General features: G+C 41.4%; 1 protein-coding gene across 2 annotated transcripts in view; it reads left to right on the top strand.

Annotated features, from left to right (window-relative positions):
* LOC143130550 (galactosylgalactosylxylosylprotein 3-beta-glucuronosyltransferase 2-like) overlaps positions 1-27,852 on the top strand; it is a 101,969-nt gene that overhangs the window by 49,177 nt on the left and 24,940 nt on the right. The window contains exons 3-4 of one of the 2 annotated variants that reach the window (XR_012987997.1): positions 7,803-7,951; positions 8,516-8,595. Coding sequence is in view for 1 of the 2 variants with exons in the window: in XM_076289995.1 (XP_076146110.1) it covers positions 7,803-7,951; positions 8,516-8,593 (227 nt within the window). In the remaining variant the exon portion in view is untranslated. Of the gene's footprint in view, positions 1-7,802; positions 7,952-8,515; positions 9,535-27,852 lie in introns of those variants that run through there. The other variant, XM_076289995.1, reaches the window with a different exon arrangement.

Here is a 27,852-nt window from a genome sequence, read left to right on the forward strand (position 1 = left end):
AATAACATAACAGTATAATAAGTAAATAAGATAAATAAGATAATATTAAAAGAAAGTAAGCCCTAACAACAAGACACGACTAAAAATTAGATAGCTTAACTATAATATAACTATAAAAAACAATACGATTAGGCTACGTTTAACGATAAGATAAAAAAATTTGCTAAAAGTAGGCTAAGACTAAAAACTAATTTAGCCATAGCAATAAGGTGCATTTAAAAATGTGCATCATCATAGCATCAACAATGTGCATCGTCGCGGGTGCTTCTGTGCGTGATCTATGAAAACCTGAAGCACTTTCTGCTTCAGCTGGTCAACAGTCAACGGGTCAACAGTCTCCATCATCTCCGCACAGACTTGTAAAAAACCCGACGTAGGAGGTGGTTGCTTGTTCGCCAGCTGCACACATCTGTCCTCTCTCTCTTGGAACTCAGCCCACATCTTCTCCCTGTGGCTCTTCAGGTACTCAATGTGCGCTGCCATCAGAGAGTCGTCGCCCACCCGTCTCTTCCTCTTTCTTGGGGCACTCAGAGAGGATGAGGACGCTGTCGGAACTTGGGAGATGGGGGAAATTGGGATGGCGAGTGGTGGAGAGGTTGATCGGCACGGTGAGGAGGATCTCACCGAGTCGGTGGACTCTGTACACGACTCAAACTGTGTCAGAGAACCACACAGCTGTGAAGCCTCGGGCGCTTGGCACATCGAGGACTCGGTCGCTGGGCTGCACGTCTGGATTGATGTAAAAACAACAATGTTAATAATATAGCCTATAGGCCACGTCAAATTCAACATTTATGTTTAACAAACCGTATCATTTAAACGTTAGGCTATTCAAAGTTTGCTTCCGGCAGGAGCAAATTGATTGAACAAGGAATAATAAATAAAAAAAACATGTTCTGCTTACCTGAATATTTGTTTCTGTCGGTCTGTGCTTCACAAAATTGGCAAGCCATGACAGCTCTTCAAGAATTGGTGCAGGTCTGTATCCTCCTGCAGCACCACTTCTTGTAGCTGCCTGTGACTTCTTTTTCGCTTTTCCAAAGCGGTCGCGGAGGTTCTTCCAAATCTTCCTACAGTGTGGCTCCTCTCTTCCAACATTCATGGCGATTTCTCGCCATGAATTCTGGCACCTCTGGGCATCTCTGTGTTCCTTCATTGAAGGATCGTACAGATGCCTGTAGAGGCGCACTTGCTCGGACAGCTTTCCCTCGAACTCATCCATCTTCCTGTTTCCGCTTTGGCGCGCTCGTCTGAAAAAAAATGAGTGGTGCGCTACCTCGCTCTACCTGGCTTAAATCCTGGCGCGCCAGCGAGATCTACGTCATTTTGACGTCACGTTTTCGCGCTACCGGTCCGGTGCGGCGAGTATAACGAGGCCTTTAAGATGGAGCCAAACGTGGAGGTGATGCTGGCCTTGATATGGTCCAGGCGGGAGAGGATGTCCCTGCCATACACGGACAGCAGCCAGCGACTGGTGGGTACATCAATGGGTGCTGGGGGCTCCTGGCACACCACTGGGAGGAGGCACGGCCGATCAACAAAGTCAGCACACTCCCCAAGATAGTGTGCCAACCTGTTCAGCAATTCCTCCCCGTGGTTCTCCTTCAGCTGCTTCACCAGACGTGCTGGACTGTTGCCCAGAGTCCGGTCACGCAGCAGGCGAATCACGCGAATGTCACAGGCGTACCTGAAATGCACATGTAGCTGTGATGAGTTACATATGAATAGAAGGGTCATTACAGTCATGTAAAGGCTATCACACATGGCCAGCAATGCGACAGTTGAATATGCCGGTGGAATTCTGTTGATCGCTTAATTACACACACTACTGGTGACGCAATTTTTCAAAACTGTTTTACTTATTTGCGGGTCAGGATCAGCCGGAACAGGTTTCGATGCGGCAGGTCCAGCTGGTCCCGGACAGTCTGGGAGGTGGACAGGTAGTTCGCTTCACACACAGTGCACCTGAGTGTCTCCGTCACCATCGGGTAATACCTGTCTATGTCGAGGACCTTCCGAGCCCTCTTGTGGACACCATAGCCCGTCAGCTGCTTCCCACACTGAGGGCAGAATACCCTCACCTTCCACAGGTGGTAGGGCATCCACACCATCAGCCGATGGGTGAAAAAACGATCTGGCGATGGTGTCTGGTGATATATGAGGGCTGGGACAGGGGGTTCGTACCACAGCTTCAGATCCTGCCGCAGCTTGCCAGACTCGAAAATGGCTTTTGAAATCCACCTCTGGTCTTGGATGGGGATGTTTGGCTTCATCTCTGGTGGCAAATAGAACGAATCTGCAGCCCCAGCAGTGGCCAGCTGAAATCCTCCAGGTTCATCCTGTTTACAAGACAAGAACAAATGATTAATGTATGGCATACATAAAGGCCACACTAAGCATAACCTACACAACAGCCAGGCCAATGAACAGACACTTCTGTACTTACACAGGCTTCTGCCATGCTGGTGTTCACAGAAGGGCTTGGGGTCGTCACAGAGGATGGAGCACGGCTCGGGGTCCTCACAGAAAATGTAGAGGGGCTGGGGGTCCTCATAGAGGATGTAGAGGGGATGGGGCTCCTCACAGAAGACAGAGAGGAGCTGGGAGTCCTCACAGCGGACGGAGAGGGGATAGGAGTCCTCACAGCGGACGGAGAAGGGATAGGAGTCCTCACAGCGGACGGAGAGTGGTTGGGGGTCTTCACGGGGGAGGAAGAGGGGCTGGGGCTCCTCCTAGCCACTAAATTGGGCTTTAGTGTGGCAGAGTGTGACCCACCAAAAGCGTGATTTAGTGTACTGAAAAGACAAACCATATTAATTTCAATATAATCAATATAAATACAAAGCCACTATGAATGAAATATGAGGAATTTAATATAATATTCACCATTGACAATGACGCAGGGGGGCGCAGGAAAGACGGTGTCACAGCAGCCGTTGCACCAGGGGCCGAGACCGAAACAGCAGACTGTGTGGCTGCAGCAGGAGGTTGAGTGGTGGGCTGCTAAAGCAACAGCATTGTGATGTGTGATATAACAGCAACAGCATTGTGATGAGTGACATAACAGCAACAGCATTGTGATGTGTGATACAGTATAACAGATACAACATTGCAGCAGACATGAGATGTAAGGTTAATCATAATGACGCAGCAGACATGAGATCCAAGGTTAATCATAATGACACATCATTTTAAAATAGATCACCTTAGCTCTATGAAATCCACAATCACAGGCCAACGATCCTCCAAACAGAGTGGCCTGTCCACGGGCCTGCATGGGGCATTTCCCAATCTGAAACAATCAGAACCCTGCTTAGCCTGGGTATACAGTAATTTGTTTATTCATAGTATCTGCACTATTGTATGGTACATTTTTCAAGGGATCATTATGTATTGCTATATGTTACCTTCTGGTAGAGGTCATGCCACTTCCGCTGCTTAGGGGCTGGTCTATTGCCTCCAGAAGGCCAAACCCCTGAGCTGGCATATGCCAGTTGCCCTTACCAACCAGTTGTGATTGGCACATGAAGGATGGAATGCTTGTCCCCCACGTTTTAACCAAAGAACCTGTACAGGCCAGGTGCTTGGAGCTGACGATATGTGGATGCAAGGAAAGTGGAAGTCAGTGCAGTACCAGGCAGTGTAGATGTCAAAAAAGTGGAATATTTTGTAGTGGTGCATGTGGATGTGCCTGTGCAGCTCGGTGCAAGAATACTCAGGTACTCACATCATTATTATTGAGTTTTGCCACAATATATGCAACTACATTGTTTCATATTATTTGGCATGATATTGTTTTTCTTGTTTTGTAGATTAAATTTATTTTATGCCCTTGGATGCATGCATGTTTTGTATCGGGAAGGTATTCATTCTCAAAATGGTAAACTCTTCTTCTGCTTGGAAGGGGAAAATCATACCTTTGCCATACAACTATTAGTTATTACATTACATTACATTTAGCTGACACATTTTTAACCAAAGCAACTAACATGGTTAACAGTTTAAGCTTTATAAAGCAATTCTCTCAAGACTTATAGGACCATTTTAAAAAGCTCTAGTACAATAAGAATAAGTGCATCAGTGAGTGCTGTTTTTTAAACAATCGAGAGTCAGTTCTAGTCAGGTGGAAAGTGCTAGGATCAGCAAGACTAGTTATTACTACTAACTAGTTACTAACCCCTTACCCTAAAGAAATGAGAGAGCAGTTATGTTAGGATGGAATTAATAACTATAGTGATATGTCAATTAAATATAATTTGTGTTACAACCTGGTACATTAATGAAGTCAAAGAGCACCATAGACCACCATCTACAGTTCTACATTGCTGCCTTGACATTAAAGAATTACAACTTGTGCAGCATTGCACTGTCTCTCCCTAAAAGCTTTAAACTTGGCTTGACTCATTCCCATAGATAGGGGTACTGATTGATAGAGGTTTTGGGATACTATGTTATGTTTCCAAGCTGATATTCACTTTGAAAACTGGTTCTCTTTAGGTGAAGATTGTTTTTTTTCATGTTCTAGTTCTGTTCTCTTACACTGTACAATACATGTTCATTCTGACACTTCTGCCGACATCCCATGAGTGTTGGCTTTCATTTGATACCATTTATATGTATATGGTCCTTGTGGTTGTGGAGATATTCAACATTTAGTGTTGGTATGTCATGTTGAGCAGGAAACCAACAAATTGGCCTGAAATTGCTTAAAGTCATACACACACAAAAAAAAAATCAGCTTGACAACCACCTTAATGATCATGCTTGCACATATATTATATATATATTATATTGCACATTTGCCCAAAATTACAGTAGGTAACATGGAAGAAAATGAAAGCACTTTGGGGAAAAAATCCGCTTTTACCACTTATAAGAATATAGTGTTAAAATGGACAAAAAAACATTTTCTAAGCTGACAACCTGGCTAGAACACATGTTAACGGGTTAAATATTAATACTGGATAGGTTGTATGCTTGTACCAAAAAGTGTCCGACAGAGTTTTAATATCAGTTTTGGCCCCCTGACTATGACCACGGCACAGCAGGCGAAGACGTTCAGAAGATTCACAGCTCCAGTGGTAGTAGGCCTAGTAGCTCGCGTTCAGCTGTTGATTGTGTTCAGCTGCAGGTCACGTCATAATGCTAAAAGTTGCCGCCACGGCGGTCAATGTTAACTCTATGAGAATTTCTTGCTCTTTTATCATAAATATCTAAAAAAGTATAAAGTTCACAAATGTGAAAAAACATAGAACAAATCTCCGTTACAAGACCTTTGTAGGAGTGGTTGAATGACGTCGAACGGTTCAGTGGTTTTAGAGCCTTTGAACGTCAAATTTGGTCGGAAGAAGAATAACAATAATATTAAGAAGAACAGCGATAATAGTCCATTGCATTTACATGCAATGCAATAAATGCCAGTTACCGCATTAGCAAGGATATTGTGTAAGGTATACTGTTGATGTTGTTTCATAACCTTTTTCTTGTGTGTAGTTAGGCCCACTGCTACATTTTGACAGGAGCTCGCGATATCGCTTTAAGCCAGTGTTTCTCAAAGTGTGGTCCGGGGACCACTGGTGGTCCGCAAGCTATCTCAAGTGGTCCACGAGCAAACGTGGTAATTGCAATAGTTGCAATATTGAACCAACTTGTATGTAAATCCTGCAACACTGCCTATAGCTACGCCAGTTTAAATCATATGAATCCTCTGACACAATAAGCAAGGTGCAAAAACAGTAAGCAAGGTGGTTCAGTGAGTAGGCTTATTGTGTAATATAATGTTGACGTAGGTCTACTGTTTTTTTTTTTTTAGCTAGGTGGTCCGTGATTCTTTTTTTATTGGTTAAGTGGTCCTTGGTCTGAAAAAGTTTGAGAAACACTGCTTTAAGCTACTTGGGCTCACGCAAGCTGTCAAACACTGTCCACTCCCTATGTGGTGCACCCCCCTGGTTTATACATCCAGTGTTTATGTTAGCTAACTGTATCTGTATGTGTTGCTATCAGAGCAAGACGTTAGAGATGGCACATGACATGCAGTGATGCCTCGTATAAAAATAAATAAATAAAAACGCTATTTAAGCACCGAAATGAGGCACCGAAATCCACGTTGTTATTCGATGCAGTTACTACCGTTTGCGTCGGCACCGGTGCCATATTAGAACCGTGTTTCGGTGCCCAACCCTACTGGGGAAGCTGTGAAGCTATGAGTCTCAGCCATGCAGCTGGGAGGAATGAACGACACAGACATTCTCCACGGCCGATTCCAGTCCATAATGGAGGAATATACTTTCTTCAGAAGTGTTGGGCCTACCGTGAAAACTTGGTGGGGATGAGGTTCGTTGATGAGGGTCATGTCACATACAAATGGTAAGTTTAAAAACGTTAACTTTAGTTACGTTACCTAATGTAATTGTATGTTAAACAAAGGCATTAGAAGAACACTTCGTTCATCTGATTGGTTGATTTGGCCCGTCGATAACCAACATAGGTGGTGATAGACAGGTGGTTCATCCAATCAGCTAATCAATATTTTCGCCCCTTCCCAAAAGTTCTCCAATGGAAAGTTCCTAGATGGACATGCAGAGCAAATGCGAAGCATCCATCTGGCGGAGTCAGGTTAGCTCTCAATCTTGCTCTGATAGAATTCCTTTTTTGCAAGTGTAATAGTGGATGAAAAAGATGATAGCAAAGACTGGTAACTAAGATTATTTCCATTTCTGACAATATTATAATTTACTTAGGGTTTTATAATCATGAGTTAACCTCTGTAAATTTGTATTTGATAGATGTATTTTGCTAAATGACACTGTTTTTAATGAAAATGTCACTATAACATAGCCAAAAGTGTAAAAATGTGCCATTTTGGACTAAGGCCGCCATATTGAATTTTTGGACAAAATTCAACAGGCCCCGTGTTTTAATCTGTTCCAGTATGGGTTCTGACAAGGAATCCAAAGAGAAAACTTTGACAGGAAAATAGGCCTAATTTGTCTGGCAGATGACCTGTCCATAGGGCTGGCTCTGCCCCGAGGAACAATGTTGAGAACCACATCATTACGCTGTCTGATTTGGGGGAATCACATTAGCCGCCGATTAGTCTGTCAGTGTACAGTGCACATGAGGGTTCAGGTAGCGTCTGCTTCATTGTGAATACGTGTCTGGCTGCTAGCATTTACATGATGGCTACAAACTGTGTCATTATCTGTCACGCTGGTTTTATGGTTCATTCAAGTATGCTTATAACTATTCATTTAGCTATTCATTTTATCCAAAGGGACTAACATACATTTGGCCATTCATTTTATCCAAAGGGACTAACATACATTTGGCTATTATCCGAAGGGACTAACATACTATATGTAAATTACTACAAGGGTCAGTCTCCCCAGAGCAACTCAGGGTTAAGTGCCTTGCTGAAGGGCACAACGATGGAAATTGAACCCACAACGTTTCTGGAAACTGAATTCTAACTCCTTACCCACTATGCTACCACCACCCTTATATAATAATAGAGCCTTTCTCTTTTGCTGACATCTGGATATCATAAAATGTTATACTTTGGCAAATATTGACTCGGGGAACCAGGACAGAGGGATTACCTCTGTATATTCATACCTCTATGCACTGCTATATATATATATATATACATATAATGTATCGGAAATTCCATGCAAAACTGTCATGTCCATAACGCCATAAATACCATGGCATTGTGTTGGCGTTATGGATGTGACAGTTTTGCATGGAATTGCCCATATATATACATTTTTATTTATTCCCTTTTTTCCCCTCCTCTCCCTTAGGCTTTGCAGTCAATCTGAACCTCATCCTGGCCAATGTCGAAGCTCGCTTCATTTTGAAGGGGGCCAAGGCCGGAATGCAGGAGTCCGACTTCATGAGCAAAGTCACCAAGCTTGAGTATCTCGAACCCAGAGCAAACAATTGTACAAAGGTGAGGCTGATGGCTCGCCTTCATCACACCTATCCACCCCTGTGTGAGGGTTTATTTAGCTTGCTAAATGTAATACTTGTACTGGCAATCTGACTTGCTAACATCCAATGATTACCTGGATACTTCCTGTCCCCTTATGTGCTCATCTGGCATAATGATATTCCTTAACACTCCCGTGTTTGTTTTGTGCTTAATTTGTGGCCATTTCTCCCACGGTTACTTACTAGACTGTGTATCTTGTGTTCAGCATATTTCCTCTTGCTTATATCATCTTACACACGTGTATGCTTATGCTTATGTTTATGAGCAGGTGGTTATTATGTAATTCACATATTTATATGTGAATCAATGTACCACACCCTTTAATAATCTGTGAAAAGAGTAAGACACCTCAGAAAAAAAGGTATTTTGTCATATTTATGTGATACCTCACCAATTGTGTGGATTTAAACATTTGTAAAAGTTAATTAGTTGTAAATTAATTAGTTAATTTGTGTGTAAAAGCTTGGTTAATGGCCCTGTTGACCGTCATAATTACTATGAACTGTTTTCCTGATTCCACAGGTTTTAGTTTGGCACACACGGACAGAGAAGGCATCACTCCACGAACATGTCACAGAAAATGTGGACATCGAGGTGTGAAGGTGCTTCCCAATTTGCAGCATTTTTCAGCAAGAGCCATTTGGAATGGGGAGACTGATCTACTGTGATGTCTACAGAACACTATGCTGTGATGATCAGGGCTTTGAACCGATTTTTTTTTCCAATCGGTTCGTTCCGAACAGAAACGGAATTATAACGTTTCCGGTTATGAGTTCCACCAATAAATTGACGTTCCCGAACCGGTTAGAACAAAAAAATACTGTTCCCGGAACGGTTAATTTCGTTCCTGTCAGCTGTTTAAGGCTATAGAATTATGTCACATCTTTCTCATCCAGCTTAAACCAAATGTAATAATATTACAACCATTATTAAATAATAATAATTATATTATTATTAATAATACTAATAATTAAATAGGCCTACAATTATTTCAAATGTGTAGTTTATTGTTAAAAGAGAAAATTTCCACACAAACGTAACGACATTATTAAGACACGTGGTTATGCCACTCGGGCAACAACAAATTCCAACTGTCGGGGTGAAAGGCCATCCAGTAGGCCTACTCATACCGTAACAAGTCTTTTGTTTTGTCTTACTTAGGCCTACTTGCAATTAGGCCTGTTTCATCAGGTAGGGCCTATTGTTTATCAACAAACATAGCCTACTAATTATAGCCTGTAATGACAGTGGCTCACATTTAACATTTCGCAAAAATTAAAAAAATGGCTATACCAACCTGGCATTTTTAAACAAACAAAAAAAAAACAAAGATTTGTGACTGACATTAGGCCTAACGAGAGTAAATTGCCTTCCATGATGCAAAAAATATGCCTAACAGCCAATAATAATAAAAATAAAAGAAATCATGCAGTCACAAAAGCAGATGTGGAGTGGAGACTTTGTAATCCACCGCTCTCTCTCCATTCAGTCAGCGAATGTCTGATGTGATGTCACACAGGAAGTGAACCTCAGCTGTCATGGTAACGTGCGCAGGAAAATAATTACTTTTTTTTTTTAGTTAATTAGGCAACGAAAACTTTGAGGAACAAAATAAAACCGGTATTAACCGGTTACCATTATTTTTAAATAAGTGTTCCTGTTCCAGAACATAAAAAATAATAACGTTTCCGGTTTCGTTTCTGTTCCCTGTAAAATACAAAAAGTTCCCGGTTTTCGTTTTTGTTCCTTTTCAAACCGGTTCAAAGCCCTGGTGATGATGCTGTATAAAGAACACCATACATTATTAGTAATGTAATAAAACTAGGGATGCCCCTAAGGGGTGGCCAGGGGTGGCCACGGCCACCACAACATAAACTCTGGCCACCCCTGGCTATGTGGCCGACGGACACAAAATGTGTCCAAATTCACACCCATTATTCTCTGTTGAATTGTTCACAGACTACTTATCACACATAAATTACACAGATATCATGTGAAAGAGCAGAACCTGATCTTTCAAATGATATTAGCTAGGTGTTGTGATAAATAGTTTGTGTTAACGTTGGATATGCATGGCGTTTAATCATATTTCTATTGTGCACACCTCGCTTTGTCCATCTCCACCAGGGTTGTGCACAATTTGAATTGCAATTCTGCTTCCTGTTTGCTACCACAATTGAAATGCAAGTGAAATTCAAGAATTTAATTGGAATTTAAGAGCCAGTTTTAATTCAGCTCTGGAATTTTGCACAAGCCTGATCTCCACACCCATTTCTCACGAACACCTTGGTCAAAACATAGCAAACCATATATCGAAATAAACAGCAGACCTTACCGAATATTCCTCTGTAAGCGGATCCCGATTAATCTGGTTTTGAAATTGCAGCAAAATTTGGATAACTACAAGCTAATGTAACAATAATTCGTAGCTAACTTGCAGCCTATGTGGCTTTTAATGTTAATGATAGTATTATTGCAAAAAACGTAATTTTCACATAATTTTAAATTCAGCGAAAGCTTTAGAAATAAAGCAGATACCAGCTGGTCATTTCCAAGTGGGGGAAGGTAACGTTAACGTTATACTAGCGGTCGATAACGCTGAACTAAATGAAGGGGTTATCAGCGATTATTCAGTAAATTAGTCCTTCGCTTACATAAACTTTAGTGACCGTCGAAAAACACTTACCAAAGCAGTCGATGTCCTCAATTTTCCACAGATCATCACAGATCCATTGATTTTGGTTGGATTTTTATATTTTTTTCTGTGGAATGAGTATACTGTTTGATGAAAAGAATGGTATATTGACTGATGTCATAACTTGGGGGAATAGTTGATTGCCAATGAAGTAAAGATAAAAATATTGGGGAAAATTTTTTGCCTGCAAACGCCTACATTTTTTGCATTAAATTGATGCAAAATCATGTAGAAATGTATTTTAGTAGTTATTTTTCAGTGGATGTTGTCAGCACATGTTTTGTGTTTTGTGTATCTGGAATGCATTTATTGACAGACCACTGAGGATTTAAGGAAAAAAAATAATTTTCACATTCTTCTGATAAAAAAAAAGTATGGCAGACCATGTCAGGTTCAACCCATTTTTGAGACTTTGGCTCCCCGACTAACATGTCATCCAACTTTGGGCTAAAATAAGTTTTGCCGTGCCACCCCAAGATTTGCAATGACCACCCCTGTCAACATTTTCTGCACAAGCACCTGATCTCTGTATGATAGTGGCATAACACTCAATACCATTCTTCTCATCTCTCTTCTCTCTTCTGTGTAATTACTAAACAAATGGTTTACATAGAAACTTGGGCCTTGAACTAGGAATATTGATCCTAGGCACCCTAACAACCACTTTAATTACTCTAGCAATACTTTAGCAAATTTGCATGCACTGGAATTTTCTTCTGGAAATACATGTCTAGTTATTTTTCCTTTTCAATTCAAGCCTTTTTTGTTATTAAATCGGCGAAATTAATAATTGCTTACATTTGGATCCGAATATGTCAGTCATTTGTTCAGTCTTACTGAACTTCTTTTTTTTTGTTAATATATTTTTATTGCTTTCACATAAAACAAAAACAAATTACACACCAAACAGCAATGCATAATGTAAAATGTAAACAAAAACAAAAAAAACAAAACAAAGGTTACACTTACAGTGCTGAGATACACAAGTATTTACAAAGAAAAGGCAAAACATAGGCTACATATCATGACTTCAGAGACACATCAAGTGTTTGAAGAAAAGAAATATATAGCAGCTGACCAGTTATCAATTGTTTGTGACGTGGCTTTGTGAAATCTTGCCGTAGCACGCTCAAGAATTAAAATGTCCAAAATGTAGGAATGCCAAACCGCTGCCAGATTTATGTCAGACACAAACCAATCTTTCAAAATGGCCTTTTTTTGAGGCGGTCAAGGCCGCCATTAAGATCCTTTTCTGTTGGAGGCTAAACATTACATCAGAATCATCAGCTAGTAAAAGTAACCTTGGACATAAAGGCACATCATACATTAACAATTTTGAGAGTGATTTGACAACATGTTCCCAAAACTTGACAATAGGTGGGCATTCCCAAAACATGTGAAAATAGTCCCCAATATAACCTGTGGTGCATTTTTTACAAACTTTATCAGCTGACATTTTCATTAAGTAAGCTCTGCATGGTGTCATATAGACCCTATGGGCAAACTTAAAATGTATTAGCTGATGGGCCAGGCATTTGGAAGATGAGAAAATATTAGTCCAGATAGTATCCCAGTCAGGCTCCACACACAGTCTGTCAAACTCCCTAAACCAAACTGAGACAGCACCTATGGGAGGATGTTTTTCTGCAGTAAACACATCATATAAATAAGACACCAAACCCTTGGTTGACTTATATTTCTGCAAATGTTCAAGAAGGGGATGATTATCCAAGTGGTTACCCAATGGAACCCCGTATGCCTTAAAGGAACACACCACCCAAAATCAGTAGTAATATATGTTCTTACCTTAACTTTCACAAGTTGAGTCGTACCTCTCCCACGTCGGTATGTGCACTCAAACGCTCTGGCGCGCGGCGCGAATGTGTTAGCATGTTGCTATGCTAGCGGGCTCTGCCGTGGCCGTAGAGAGAGTAAGATGGCATTAATCAAACACATCCACATTTTCGCTACTTAAATACAGTTGCACAAGTAGTTGATTAAAAATGTTAGGGCACACAACATGAAACGTGACGATTTTCCAAGCGAATAAACAGGAGAACTACAATGTCTGGCGCAATAGCACTTGGGAGTACTTCGACCTAGGTAGTAATACTAATTAACACCTAATTGTAGATCCTATCCACCACAGAGTTTAGAATCCATGCTTGATCGACCCCTCAGCCTCCCACTCCCCTCTGAGCGAGAGAGAGGCACACACACTAGAGATGCGCTGATGGGCTATATTATAACATTGCTGTGTTTATAATGTATATGGGATGTTTTTAATGTAGCCTATATGGGATGCGGCGCTGCTGACGTGAGGCTAGAAAGCACATTGGCTATGTTGTAGCCTATATCCCCAGAATATCAGCAGCAAACTCAGTCTCCGTCTTGCAAAACAGTCTCCAAATAAAACGCACATCGGCCTGTTGCCTAGCCTATTCTGTGTGACAATATAGCCTATCGTCCAAATGCTTGATTGCATTGCATTCTCCACATTTTTAGCTAAATTCTCATGTACCATATCAGCGTTTTTGTTCAGTGAATCTTTTGTAAATTGCTTTACAATAGCGTCGGGCCCTTGTCAGCAGCCTTCGGCTTGACTCTTGCCACTATTCACTCCTTCGTCTTCAACATTCCCTGTAGAATTCTCAATATTTTTGGCCTCAATGTGTCCAGTTACATAGTCTGTCTGTTCTTAGTCTTGGATTTTGTGAAATAAATGTCTAAATATCACCTGTTTGCTGCAGCTTCGGTCTGCACGTCCTTTTAAAACAGCATCTTTTTCTCTCTCGAGCATTTAATCTGCTGCCGGCTTGTCTCTCCACGTCGTCCAAAATGCTTGATTGCATTGCATTCTCCACATTTTTAGCTACATTTTCATGTACCAAATTTTCATGTAGACTATATTGGCACACAGAATAGGCTAGGCAACAGGCCGATGTGCGTTTTATTTGGAGACTGTTTTGCAAGACGGAGACTGAGTTTGCTGCTGATATTCTGGGGATATAGGCTACAACATAGCCAATGTGCTTTCTAGCCTCACGTCAGCAGCGCCGCATCCCATATAGGCTACATTAAAAACATCCCATATACATTATAAACACAGCAATGTTATAATATAGCCCATCAGCGCATCTCTAGTGTGTGTGCCTCTCTCTCGCTCAGAGGGGAGTGGGAGGCTGAGGAGTAGATCAAGCATGGATTCTAAACTCTGTGGTGGATAGGATCTAAAATTAGGTGTTAATTAATATTACTACCTAGGTCGAAGTACTCCCAAGTGCTATTGCGCCAGACATTGTAGTTCTCCTGTTTATTCGCTTATAAAATCGTCACGTTTCATGTTGTGTGCCCTAACATTTTTAGTCAACTACTTGTGCAACTGTATTTAAGTAGCGAAAATGTGGATGTGTTTCATTAATGCCATCTTAAAGGAACACGCCACCCAAAATCAGTAGTGATATATGTTCTTACCGTAACTTTCACGAGTTGAGTCGTACCTCTCCCGCGTCGGTAGGTGCACTCAAACGCTCTGTCGCGCGGCGCGAATGTGTTAGCATGTTGCTATGCTAGCGGGCTCTGCCGTGGCCGTAGAGAGAGGCACATAGCAGTATTCAAACACCTCCACGTTTTACCTACTTAAATACAGTTGCACGAGTAGTTGATGAAAAATGTTAGGGCACACAACATGAAACGTGACGATTTTCCAAGCGAATAAACATGAGAACTACAATGTGTGGCGCAATAGCACTTGGGAGTACTTCGACCTAGCGTGGTAATATTATTAACACCTAATTGTAGATCGATCCTATCCACCACAGAGTTTAGAATCCATGCTGGATCGACCCTCAGCCTCTCCCTCCCCTCTGAGCGAGAGAGGCACACACACTAGAGATGCGCTGATGGGCTATTATTTCAACCATAACTGCATAGCAAAACGTATCATCCATCAGCCATCCATCAGCACCAAAGTTTGTTGACCAATTTTCAAAACCGCACCTGCTGGTTGTTTTAATGTAGGCTATATGGCTGATGCAGCGCTGCTGACGTGAGGCTAGAAAGCCCTTGCCTGTTCTAGAAAGACTGATCTAATGCAGCAAATATATTAAAAGGCAAAAGTCGTACATTGGCTAGGCCTATCCCCAGAATATCAGCAGCAAACTCAGTCTCTGTCGCGCAAAACAGTCTCCAAATAAAACGCACATCGGCCTGTTGCCTATTCTGCCAGCTTGTGACAATATATCGTCCAAAATGCTTGATTGCATTGCATTCTCCACATTTTTAGCTACATTTTCATGTACCACATCAGCATTTTTGTTCAGTGAATCTTTTGTAAATTGCTTTACAATTACCGTCGGGCCTATAGGCCTTATGGAAGCATATGAGTAGCTTTATTCAAATGAGAATGCAATCTGCAATATGCAATTCAAAATGACATTACATTATGCAATTGCCAATTCATTATGTAATTTAATATTGCAATTTGCAATAATTTCCAACAAATTGTATTTTAATTTGCAAAGTGACAATGCAATCCTAAAATCAATTTGAATAATTTTGGTTAAAAAATAGAATAAACATGGATTGAATTGCATTCCATTTTGCCATGGTACTTCAGTCTCAAAATTCAAATGGCAATTCCTTTTGCTTTTCAATTTTCAATATTCAGTTTAATAATTTAACTGTCAATTCGTTTTGCAATTTAATATTTAAAGTGCAATGTAGGATTGCATTTTTAAAACATATTTGGCAAAACTGTCAATGCCAGCTTGAAAAGATTTTGGATTATTTTGGGCAAAACGTTTTGCCATCGTTTTGAGGCATTTTATTCAAATGGAAAAGAAATAGCGCCCCCCGTGATTGCATTGCACTTTGGTCACGCTCTTTGTGTTGCAAAATTCAAATGGCCATTCAATATGCCAAACGCATTGCAATCTGTCAAGTCTCTCGTCAAGGCGGGAACTAGGCTACGTCACTTCCGTGTTTACGTCTTACCCAGTTAGTGCTTGCAATGGAGAAGTTTGCAGCTGCACTAAGGTCTCTGGCTGATTATGTAGAACACCACCGTGTCAACGAGTCTGACTCAACGGACAGATTACTGAAAATGGACGACAGAGTGGGCTATCTAGCCCTACTTGTCCGATTTGATGTCAACCTGGTCCGTTCAAAGATTTCTGAGGCCTTACAGCTAATGGGCGCTAGACGGTGGGGAGACCTTCTGTGGATACCACTGGAGGGAATAGAGGGTTACCTCTCCTATTAGGGAGATCGCGGAGCTCTTTGGAGTTCACAGGACAAGTAGGGCTAGATCGCCCACTCTGTCGTCCATTGTCGTTAGTTAGGCTAAAACTCACAGCCTTTCCTTGCCCTGCTCTCTCTCTCTCTCTCTCTCACACACACACACACACATACACACACAACAGAGACTCCCCTCCGTGGTCTGGCTAGCCTCATAAGCAAACCGGGGGGTGCGGTCGTTCCGGGCCCACGTTTGGCCAAATCTATCTCGCTGAATTGTTGTATACGATGCTTATTTGTAGGCTACTAATTGCTGGGGGGAGGGATGCTACTAAAGTTGCCGCTGGTTGGCAAAGTTATCAGCAGCAACATAAGAGCCTTAATAATGTAAGAACACAGCTGGGTCTCGCGGACACTAGGCCTACTCGCGGTCACGGTTAACATTATTCATCAACTGTGACATGATATGTTTGCGGCGCCAACACCCCCCACCCCCCCCAAAAAAAAAATGTGCCCCCTTGAAAATCGCAAATGCCCCCTCTGTCACTGTACTCTACAGCCGGGTCTGTCGGCCAGAGACTGCAAACTCCTCCATTGCAAACGCTAACTGGGTAAGAACAGAGAATGTCTAATAAGACATTAGCCCGTAGACGGGCTCTGGTAAGAAGACGTTAACACGGAAGTGACGTAGCCTAGTTCCCGCCTTGACGAGAGACTTGACAGATTGCAATGCGTTTGGCATATTGAATGGCCATTTGAATTTTGCAACACAAAGAGCGTGACCAAAGTGCAATGCAATCACGGGGGGCGCTATTTCTTTTCCATTTGAATAAAATGCCTCAAAACGATGGCAAAACGTTTTGCCCAAAATAATCCAAAATCTTTTCAAGCTGGCATTGACAGTTTTGCCAAATATGTTTTTAAAATGCAATCCTACATTGCACTTTAAATATTAAATTGCAAAACGAATTGACAGTTAAATGATGAAACTGAATATTGAAAATTGAAATGCAAAATGAATTGCCATTTGAATTTTGAGACTGAAGTACCATGGCAAAATGGAATGCAATTCAATCCATGTTTATTCTATTTTTTAACCAAAATTATTGGAATTGATTTTAGGATTTCATTGTCACTTTGCAGATTAAAATACAATTTGTTGGATATTATTGCAAATTGCAATATTAAATTGCATAATGAATTGTCAATTGCATAATGTAATGTCTTTTTGAATTGCATATTGCAGATTGCATTCTCATTTGAAAAAAGCTACTCATATGCTTCCATAAGGCCTATTGCCTGGCTTGCCTCAGCTTCGGTCACGTCCTTTTACAATTTTATCATTGTAATAAAAAACGCAATTTGCCACATAATTTCAGCATGCTCCTGGCCTACTAATTAATGCCTATTGTACTTTATTTTTTGCAAAAAGAAAGAAATCCTTGATAAAATAACAAGTCATTCACATTATAGGCTACTTTACACACTGTTATGTCAGGTTGACTGACAAGCCTGTTCTGAAGACTCCCATTCATTTTGACTGCACGAGCGCGTCTTTTTCAGACAGACATCGCAATTCATTTTATAGCAGGCCATCGGACAAATATGACGCCTCGATATTAAAGAAACTCCGACTCCATTCATTCTGAAAGTCCACCGCACAACAATGCAACGTGCATGTTCACATTTTTAGTAACAACCGCCAAACTTGCTTGCTTGCCTTACACATCTAAGTTTTCCGACTATTTTTCTTACCTTCTTTTTCCGCTGTGGATGTTAGTGAGTTTGTAGAAGTTTTAGCTCTTACGTTCTGAACATCTCGCACTGCCATCGCCCGATGTCATTTCTTAGTCATATCACTCTCTGTCTCTCTTTTAAATGCCTATTCCCTGAATGGTAGGCTACAATTATGTGTTTTATATATAGGCTAATATCTAAACAAAATAACTCAGGCAGTCTCATCTAGGATATAACACAGGTTGAAGTTGGTTCTATTTAGGGAGGTGAACATCTGTAGATGTTCATCGGAAGACAAGGAGTGAATATGGCAAGAGGCAAGCCGAAGTCTGCTGACAAGGGCCCGACGGTAATTGTAAAGCAATTTACAAAAGATTCACTGAACAAAAATGCTGATGTGGTACATGAAAATGTAGCTAAAAATGTGGAGAATGCAATGCAATCAAGCATTTTGGACGATATATTGTCACAAGCTGGCAGAATAGGCAACAGGCCGATGTGCGTTTTATTTGGAGACTGTTTTGCGCAACAGAGACTGAGTTTGCTGCTGATATTCTGGGGATAGGCCTAGCCAATGTACGACTTTTGCCTTTTAATATATTTGCTGCATTAGATCAGTCTTTCTAGAACAGGCAAGGGCTTTCCAGCCTCACGTCAGCAGCGCTGCATCACCCATATAGCCTACATTAAAACAACCAGCAGGTGCGGTTTTGAAAATTGGTCAACAAACTTTGGTGCTGATGGATGGCTGATGGATGATGCGTTTTGCTATGCAGTTATGGTTGAAATAATAGCCCATCAGCGCATCTCTAGTGTGTGTGCCTCTCTCGCTCAGAGGGGAGGGAGAGGCTGAGGGTCGATCCAGCATGGATTCTAAACTCTGTGGTGGATAGGATCTACAATTAGGTGTTAATAATATTACCACGCTAGGTCGAAGTACTCCCAAGTGCTATTGCGCCACACATTGTAGTTCTCATGTTTATTCGCTTGGAAAATCGTCACGTTTCATGTTGTGTGCCCTAACATTTTTCATCAACTACTCGTGCAACTGTATTTAAGTAGGTAAAACGTGGAGGTGTTTGAATACTGCTATGTGCCTCTCTCTACGGCCACGGCAGAGCCCGCTAGCATAGCAACATGCTAACACATTCGCGCCGCGCGACAGAGCGTTTGAGTGCACCTACCGACGCGGGAGAGGTACGACTCAACTCGTGAAAGTTACGGTAAGAACATATATCACTACTGATTTTGGGTGGCGTGTTCCTTTAAGGCCCGGTTATACTCGACGCACCCGACCTGTAGCGCGACAATGTGACGTCACAGAAGCGCCGTAACCATTTATACTCGCGCGTCATGGTCACGACACTAGTTGCAATATTCTCCTGAACAGAGGTGTCGCTGTTGTGAAAAGATTAACGCTAACTACGTTAGGCTACACAGCAGAAGAAGCTGCATTAATAAACACTAGTAGCAGAGAATGTAAACGGGCTCTGCTATTACCTAGCCTCTGTGATGGTACTTCAGACTTTGGTTGCTACTATTCACAACTACCACCATCATTATCATCTAGTTTCCAAGGTGTGCGCACAGGTAGATAGATAGATAGATAGATAGATACTTTAGTCATCCCGAGGGAAATTTTAATCATTTAAACAGTTTAGTTAGCTGGCTAGCTAGCTAGCAGCTGGCTGAGTTTGTGTAATTTCCTGAAGTGGAAAGAGATTTTGTTCAGGCCTTAATAGATATCCTTTGTTTGAAAATAAATCGTTTCTATTCTTTCCTCTTAATTCCATGTGTTGCAACTCTGACTGGTAACTTTGTTAACTTATCCAGCAAACTATTAAAAATTCACGACTGTAACAAAACACTGCAACTCGCTTGCCCTCGAACTAGTCCATCTTCCTGTTTCCGCCTGGTCGCGCTCGTCTGAAAAAAAATGAGTGGTGCGCTACCGTGGGCTACACGGCCAAAACCCTGGCGCGCCAGAGAGATCTACGTCATTTTGACGTCACGTTGCCTGTTAAGAGGTGGTTGTTGCGCCATATGGGAGAGGATTTATGAAATTTGTGGTTAAGTATAAATATATAAGTATAAGTATATATAAGTATTGAACGCTTAATTTTTCCCCCCCAGTAATTAGCCTAAACTTCCAGTGTGTGAGTCTATTCAAAATTTTCACCACACATTATATTAACACACATATAAAAAATCCAAACATAAGAGTTATGTGTAATAAAGTGGAATGACACAGGAAAAAAGTATTGAACATGCCTACTGAAATTTCTTCAATACTTTGTGGAAAAGCCTTTGTTTGTAATGACAGCTTCAAGACATTTCCTGAATGACAAAACTTATTAGTCGCAGTATCAGGTGTGATTTTGGCCCATTGTTCTAAACAGATTCCAGGGGTCCCTCTTGTGAATCCTGATCTTTACTTCCAGAACTGTTTAATTGAATGGCTGCCTTCAAGTCTTTCTGGAGCTTTCTCCGAGTGGTCCTTGGCTCTTGGAATTGACTATCCTTCTGACTCCCTGGTCAGAAATATTGCGAGGAGATCCTGTGCATGGCCGGTTGATGATGCAGTGATGTTCCTTCCACTTGTAGATAATGGCTCCCATGCTGCTTACTGGAAGATTCTGAAGTTTTGAAATGCATCTAGTTTCATTGATATGTTTTGCAACAATAAGGTTGCAAAGGTCTTGGGGGAGCTTTTTGCTTTCATCCATCATGAAATGTTTTTTGTGTGACACCTTGGTAATGAAACACCTTTTTATAGCCCATCAATATGTAGGCTACTAACCAAACTTGCACAGATAGAAAGGAAAACTACTCTCTAACTACTTACGGATTCCAGCCCGTTCCTTCCCTTTCCTTGCCTTAGTGCTTTTTCTTAGTGTGTACAATACTTTTTCCCTGTGTTATTCCACTTCATTACACATTACTCTACTTATGGGCATTGGGCAGCCGTGGCCTACTGGTTAGCACTTCGGACCTGTAACCGGTTGCCGGTTCGAACCCCGACCAGTAGACACGGCTGAAGTGCCCTTGAGCAAGGCACCTAACCCCTCACTGCTCCCCGAGCGCCGCTGTTGATGCAGGCAGTTCACTGCGCCGGGATTAGTGTGTGCTTCACCTCACTGTGTGCTGTGTGTGTTTCACTAATTCACGGATTGGGATAAATGCAGAGACCAAATTTCCCTCACGGGATCAAAAGAGCAGAGTTAGTTAGTTCCGCTACCATACAGGGTCGGAGTGGCAATCGGGACGATCGGGAGTTTTCCCGGTGGGCCGGCCAATGAGTCTGCGCGGTGCGGGCTGGCCCATAGAGCTTTTATCGCGGCCGTGAGTCGTACGCGGCCATCGTTTGTTTGTACTTAAATTAACGTAAGACTAGGCTAGAATGGAGCAAAGCCTCCTGGGAATGGGGAATGTGTTTCTGGTTTATCCAATGAACCGATTGAAGGTCAAGTCTATTTACAGAAATGTAGGGGGATAAATGAGCGGCCCCTGACCCTACAAACGATCAAGTTCCAGGAAAACTACAGGAGTTTTGACAGTCGATGGATTTGCGTGGTTGCTTGCTGTTTTACATATGGATGGAAGGCAGAGAGAAAGGTTAGCAGAGCTAAAGCATTGACGTTATTGAAACTAGCACAAGCTATTCTTATGTTGATATGTAGCCTAGGCCTAGCCTAATGACTAATTGGGCCACTCAGGCTGATAAATGGTTTGTGGAACTCGTTGGAACTGTCTATATGTAAGCCTAAATATAGGCGGGTCAATATATGAAAAAAAAAAACACCTAACCTCAAAAAAATTGATACAAAAGGTTTTTCAACTGATTATGATACCTTTAGATGTACTTAATAATATATTAAAAATCTAGTAAAATCTGACCCCAGTAAAGGGGTCATTTTCAAGATGGCGTCCAAGATGGCCACCGGAAGCTAATTTGGGATATCTGAAGCATTAATCAGCCTAGGAAAGTGTTTTTCGTGTTTAATCAGATTTAGAGGTCACTGATTCATATATGTCACACTAAAGTATCAGTTCATAATTTTCAAAGACTTATAATTTTCAAGACGGCGTCCAAGATGGCCACCAGAAGCTAATTTTGGCTATATCTGACGCATTATTCAGCCTAGGAAAGTGTTTTTCGTGTTTAATCAGATTTAGAGGTCACTGATTCATATACATCAGACTAAAGTATCAGTTCATCATTTTCAAAGACTTGTCATTTTCAAGATGGCATCCAAGATGGCCACCAGAAGCTAATTTTGGCTATGAAGCATTATTCAGTCTAGGAAAGTGTTTTTTATGTTTAATCAGATTTAGCGGTCACTGAGTCATATATGTCACACTAAAGTATCAGATCATCATTTTCAAAATCTTATACTGTAATTTTCAAGATGGCGTCCAAGATGGCCACCGGAAGCTAATTTTGGCTATATCTGACGCATTATTCAGCCTAGGAAAGTGTTTGTCGTGTTTAATCAGATTTAAAGGTCACTGATTCATATATGTCAGACTAAAGTATCAGTTCATCATTTTCAAAGACTTGTCATTTTCAAGATGGCGTCCAAGATGGCCACCAGAGGCTAATTTTGGCTATATCTGAAGCATTATTCAGCCTAGGAAAGTGTTTTTCATGTTTTATCAGATTAAGAGGTCACTGATGACTCTTCATCTCCACCTTTTTTAGTGTTCTTATAGTAGGACCTGAGGATGCATGATGTTTTCTCTCTCAGTGTCACCATGCCTTCAAAACCTTTCCCTTCTGTGAAACATATGTCATACCGCTCCCTCAGTTTAGCTTTCAGATACTGATTACCGAATGGAATGAAATCAACATCAATCAAATACTCTTTCATGTTAGATCCAAGTACAGAGACAGTCAACTGTTCTTAATTGTGTGCATTTCTGCAAGACACTCCGCTGTTTGTGTAGAAGATATGGATTACCTTGCACTGCTGCCTGTGGAACGTGTCAAAATGAACAATGTGACAATCCACACAAGTTCCTTTCAGAGGAGTCAGAGGATGATGAATAATGATATAATAATTATTTCTGATCTACTTATGCATATAGTTTAAGATTCAGTTTAATTAGCTCCCCCCTAATGATAGATGCCAACAATTATTGATCTACACAAATATACAATGCATGCCTATACAGTACATGGGTCATGGTTCATTAAAGTCATAAAACAGCACATGAATGTACATGAAATTTAACATTAATCAACATAATAACATTTCCATCTTCCTCCACACCAAGCATAATACATACTCTATTCTGTATAGGCAAATATAGTGTAAAGCCGATACATTTTGGCATATACAGTCCAGGGAAAACAAATGAAACACCCTAAAATATATATTTTCTGAAAGCATATAATCTGTAGATAAGATATAGCACCATTTAAAACATGTTCCATCTTCCTCCATGCCATGAACAATGCATTGCCCTCTATTTTGTATAGGCGAATCTAGAGTAAAGTGGATACATGTTGGCCTCTTTTGTCCAGGGAAAACAGATTAAACATCCTAAACCAGGGGTGGGCAACTAATTTCCCCAAGGGGCCACATGACAAACTGGGACTGTTGAGGAGGGCCGGACCCAAAATACCGAACTCAAGTCTGAACTCAATTCTGTTCAATTCTATTCTGTTCTTGTACAGTATAACATTAAGTAAATCATATGGTTTTGTTTACTAGTCGTAAGAACAGATGAAAATGTGAGGGAGACAAAGGAAAAACAGCAATATTTAATCTATGTCCAGTATTTAATCCTCATTCTCGAAAATTATTTTTTTTCAGTTTTCAAAGACTGATATAAAAAAGTACTACAATATCTATATAACTAGATGTACCGCAGAGCGGTACAAAATATGACCACCGCCCAGTCCAGCACATTTTTTCCACAAAAAGAAATCACGCTGAAAGGCCTATATGATTCTAACTGTCTCACTAAATTGCATTATCCACACTCAATTCTCACTGGTATCTGCTAGACAACAAGTACCAAAACATGATTAGTTCATAGATTTCACATGTAAAATTCATTTTATACAACCCCATCTCCATCTTGCCTGTTCATAATTATGAGAAATTCTTGATTGTTTGTGTTATGTTTATGTTATGTGTGTGGGTGTGTGTGTGTGTGTGAGTGTGTGTGTGTGTGTGTGTGTGTGTGTGTGTGTGTGTGTGTGCGTGCCTGCGTATGTGCCTGTGCATGGAAGCGTACATATGTCTACTGTGTGAGTATGTGTCATGATTACTGTGAATGTGTGTGTGTGTGTGTGTGTATCTGTTTGTGCACATGTGTGCACATGAACTGGGTTAACATGACCCCTGGAGGCAAATATACGGAAAAAATGGTCATCCTAGGCCCTACAGTTCTCAAGATATTCACAGAGAACTGTGTCTGGCCTACCCTCCTTTCGGGGGGTCCAGTCCAGCGGGGGGGCTACAGATCAAAACGAAAAATGACAGTTCCATGCTATCCATGTGGGGGTACATGCCCACCAAGTTTTGTGTACCCCGGTCTTTCAGTGTCCTGGGAATCCTTGTTGGTGTACGTCACTAAATGTACACATAAATTGTTTTATTGTAAGGCCCCCCATGAACGAAAGTACACAAAACTTGGCATGCATTCGGAGGGTGTCATAATGATCCTACAATTTCAATTTCGTGCAGTTTTGACATATGTCAGCCAGAGATATTGTGATGAAAACACCTCATTTTTTGCTTTTTAATTTTTAACTAGGTGGCGCTATACATGAAATAAGTGGTAATGGGATGGGTTGACATGGCCCCTTGAGATCAACATACAAAAAAAAGGTGGACCTCCTAGGCCCTACGGTTCTCGAGATATTCACAGAAAACTGTCTCCGGCCACCTACAGGCCAGTTGGTGTATAATAACATAAATTAATTTATTGTGTGGCCCCCCATGAACGGAATTCCACGAAACTTGGCGTGCATTCAGAGGGTGTCATAATGATCCTACACTTCCAATTTCGTGCAGTTTTGACTATGTTAGGTCACAGATACCTGCGATTACAACACCTCATTTTTACTTTTTTGTGTTTAACTAGGTGGCGCTATACATGAAATGAGTGGTTATGGAATGGGTTGACATGGCCCCTTGAGATCAACATACAAAAAAAAAATGGTCCTCCTAAACCTTACGGTTCTCGAGATATTCACAGAAAACTGTGTCTGCCCTACCCTCCTTTCGGGGGGTGCAGTCCAGCGGGGGGGCTACAGATCAAAACGAAAAACGATGGTTCCATGCTATCCATATGGGGTTACATGCCCACCAAGTTTCGTCTACCCCGGTCTTTCAGTGTCCCGGGAATCATTGACAGAAATTTGGACATGCGAAAAAGAAAAAACAAAAATCTGACTAAACCTATATGACCGCTTCGCTGCGCGGCGGTCATAATTAGGCTAGGTCATGAAAATGTGAAGGATTCAGTACAACCGATAGGCCTGTGCCACCATTTCATCAACACTCAGCAATATTTCATCATTAAATCATTACCATCATTAAATTAACTCTATGCAGAATTAGACTACGAAAATGTGGAGCAGACAATAGTAGGCTGTCATTAGTTAATCAACATGACAGCCTATGAAAACTATTTTAAAAATGTAGGCTATGTTTTTGCTTTAACTTTATGCACATAACTGTGATTGGTCAACTCGCTCTGTGTGTTGAGCCCATGGAGGTATTATATATAACTGGAGAGAGTGACTAAGTCCCGCCCTCCATACAAATAAATGGTGGAGGCTAGGCTAGTAAATCCGGCCAATTCATAGTCAACGCCATATTGAACACTGGGGCTCGGATCCAGCGCCAGTCGGCTCTGACCATGCGCCAAGTTCTAAAGCTGGAAATGACGCATGAACCACGTCGATTTATATTGGATATTCTGTAAAAAGAGAGTCGTCCTCCAGTAAGAGGGTGGCGATAATGCACATACTTTGCTTGCCACGTAACAAGAAGAAGAAAAAGTTGCTCGGGAACGCGCATGGAGTCCGAGTGGAGTCGCCCTGAAGCGCAACTTAATTTCATTGGATAACACAGCGGCTCTAAGAGCGGTCTGCTTGCTGTCCTGCTGCAAATATGCATTCGAACTTGATGTGAAATATCCGTAGTCGAACTATAAATAAACTATTCGGTTTTTAGTGCCAAGTGTAGCGCATTTTTACAGTCTATGATTAGTTTGTTTTTTATTTTATTGTTTGCCATCTCATAGCGGGTGCTCTAAACATATTCTAGCGTTGGCCCATGACCAAATCAAGCCAATAATAGCCAGTAGCCACAATAATGACTGGAGCCAGAGCCCTCAATAGCCACTCTGTTTTGAAAATTATATTGAAGATATTCAATATTATTGAAGATAGTATTGAAGATAACGCACAGAACGGTCAGCCTGTGCGGACAATTACGTTCCCAACTCATCTAAAATGTGGTGTCTTTACTTTGAGTTGTACACCGCAGATGGTAAAGTAACGGTTAAAGAGAATGTTGTCTGCGGACGCATCCACGACGTCCAATCTTCGCGCTCACCTGTGGAGTTACCATCCAAATGAGGCAGCGGTGTCAGAGGCACAGTAGACGGCCAGAGCATCGCCAGGCGTCCAACATCGTATGATTGCATTTCCGTAAATCCTAAATTATGTCCAGGGTCTGCTATTTACTTAGGCTGCAAAGCACAGGTATTTATTTGAGGTATGCTTATTCGAGGCAGACCTTTATTTCTTACATTGTACGTTATTGTGAGACATGCGTTTTGTTTGCAGCGGCATACCAGGCTATCAAACGCAGACGATTTTCGGTTTTGGTATGGGATTTAATTTACTTTTTGACTTTTATTATATAGTTAAATGTTGAGGCTGATGGGCATTTAAATCTAGAGGGTATTTGATGATCACTGTAAAGTTTCGTGTAGTTGAAAAAGTGTTGGAATTTCCAGCTATTTATTGCGAGACAAGGCCTTTTTCATTCATTGAACGTGCGCTGTGCTCTAATGGAATCCTTATTGCATAGCGAAGTAGCCTAAATTGAGTTTTTTTTTTAATTATGCATGGTTTACTTTTTATTAAATTCGTAGGCTGGAATGCCTCGCGGCAATAATTGTGTTTAAATGTAGTAGCCTAGTGCTTCAGCCTCTGGCAAGCTCCAAAGGGGGCGGCTATAGGTTGAGAGCAACGTGTTGGAGACCCATGGTGTAACGAGACAAGGTATGCCACTGTTGTGTAATTTATTGTCTTTAATCATGTTTAGGCTATGTTTGTTCGGGACAAACAACAACGAAACAAGATCAATACAATTTTCTTTATTTGTTTATTTGTGATATGATGGATAAACAACCATAATATGCACGTCTTCTCATAGGATCCTCAAGAAATACGCACTGAATAACGTTTGGCTGTAGCCGCCGGATAGGTACCCGCCCACCAACATGTACGCGCATGAGAGCTCGTGCCCAACACGGATTTTCGTGCATGGAGCTGGTTCCAAATGCTCCATGCAGCGCCACATTTGAAAATGGCGTATGCTAACATGCCGAAGCTAATCTGCACGCTCTTGACCCCCTGGTTGAGCCGGCTGCTTCAAGCAACCTGTGGGTAGTAGCATCATACTAGTTCGCTGACATAAGCTTTGCAAATAAACTCAGACATATTTTGGTTACAATTACGGGGTTATCTTATTGTAAACTGTCTATCTGCCAGTAACGTTTTGAAATGAACACTTCGTATCGCCAACGAGCAGCAGTAGGAGTTCTTTCTAACAACCTTTGCGGTGGTGAGCGACGCAGACATAAGAGACACAAAACTTTGAAAGGTTTACGCCGACGTAAAGGCAACTGCATTATGTCGACGCAGAAGCATACATTCTATTCACCAGCACATCAGTGAGGGTGTTTACGTCGTATGCATCCACGCACAAATGTATGGGTGTACAAATAGCAGTCGCTTTCAAAATAAAAACAACGATATTGATTTGCATGCATTATCTCTATGCTAGGCTCTTGACTATTGTTCTTTCACGGACCTTACGCGGGCCGGTCAGGGAAAGCCCACGGGCCGGATGTGGCCCGCGGGCCGTATGTTGCCCATGTATGTCCTAAACTATATATTTTCTGAAAGCATATAACCTGCAGATGAGATATAACA

The sequence above is a fragment of the Alosa pseudoharengus genome, unplaced genomic scaffold (genome assembly GCF_046254945.1).
Source record: "Alosa pseudoharengus isolate Yale_2024_CS ecotype anadromous, Long Island Sound unplaced genomic scaffold, YU_APseudo_1.1 YU_APseudo_1.1_scf_1, whole genome shotgun sequence".
Taxonomy (NCBI): domain Eukaryota; kingdom Metazoa; phylum Chordata; class Actinopteri; order Clupeiformes; family Clupeidae; genus Alosa; species Alosa pseudoharengus.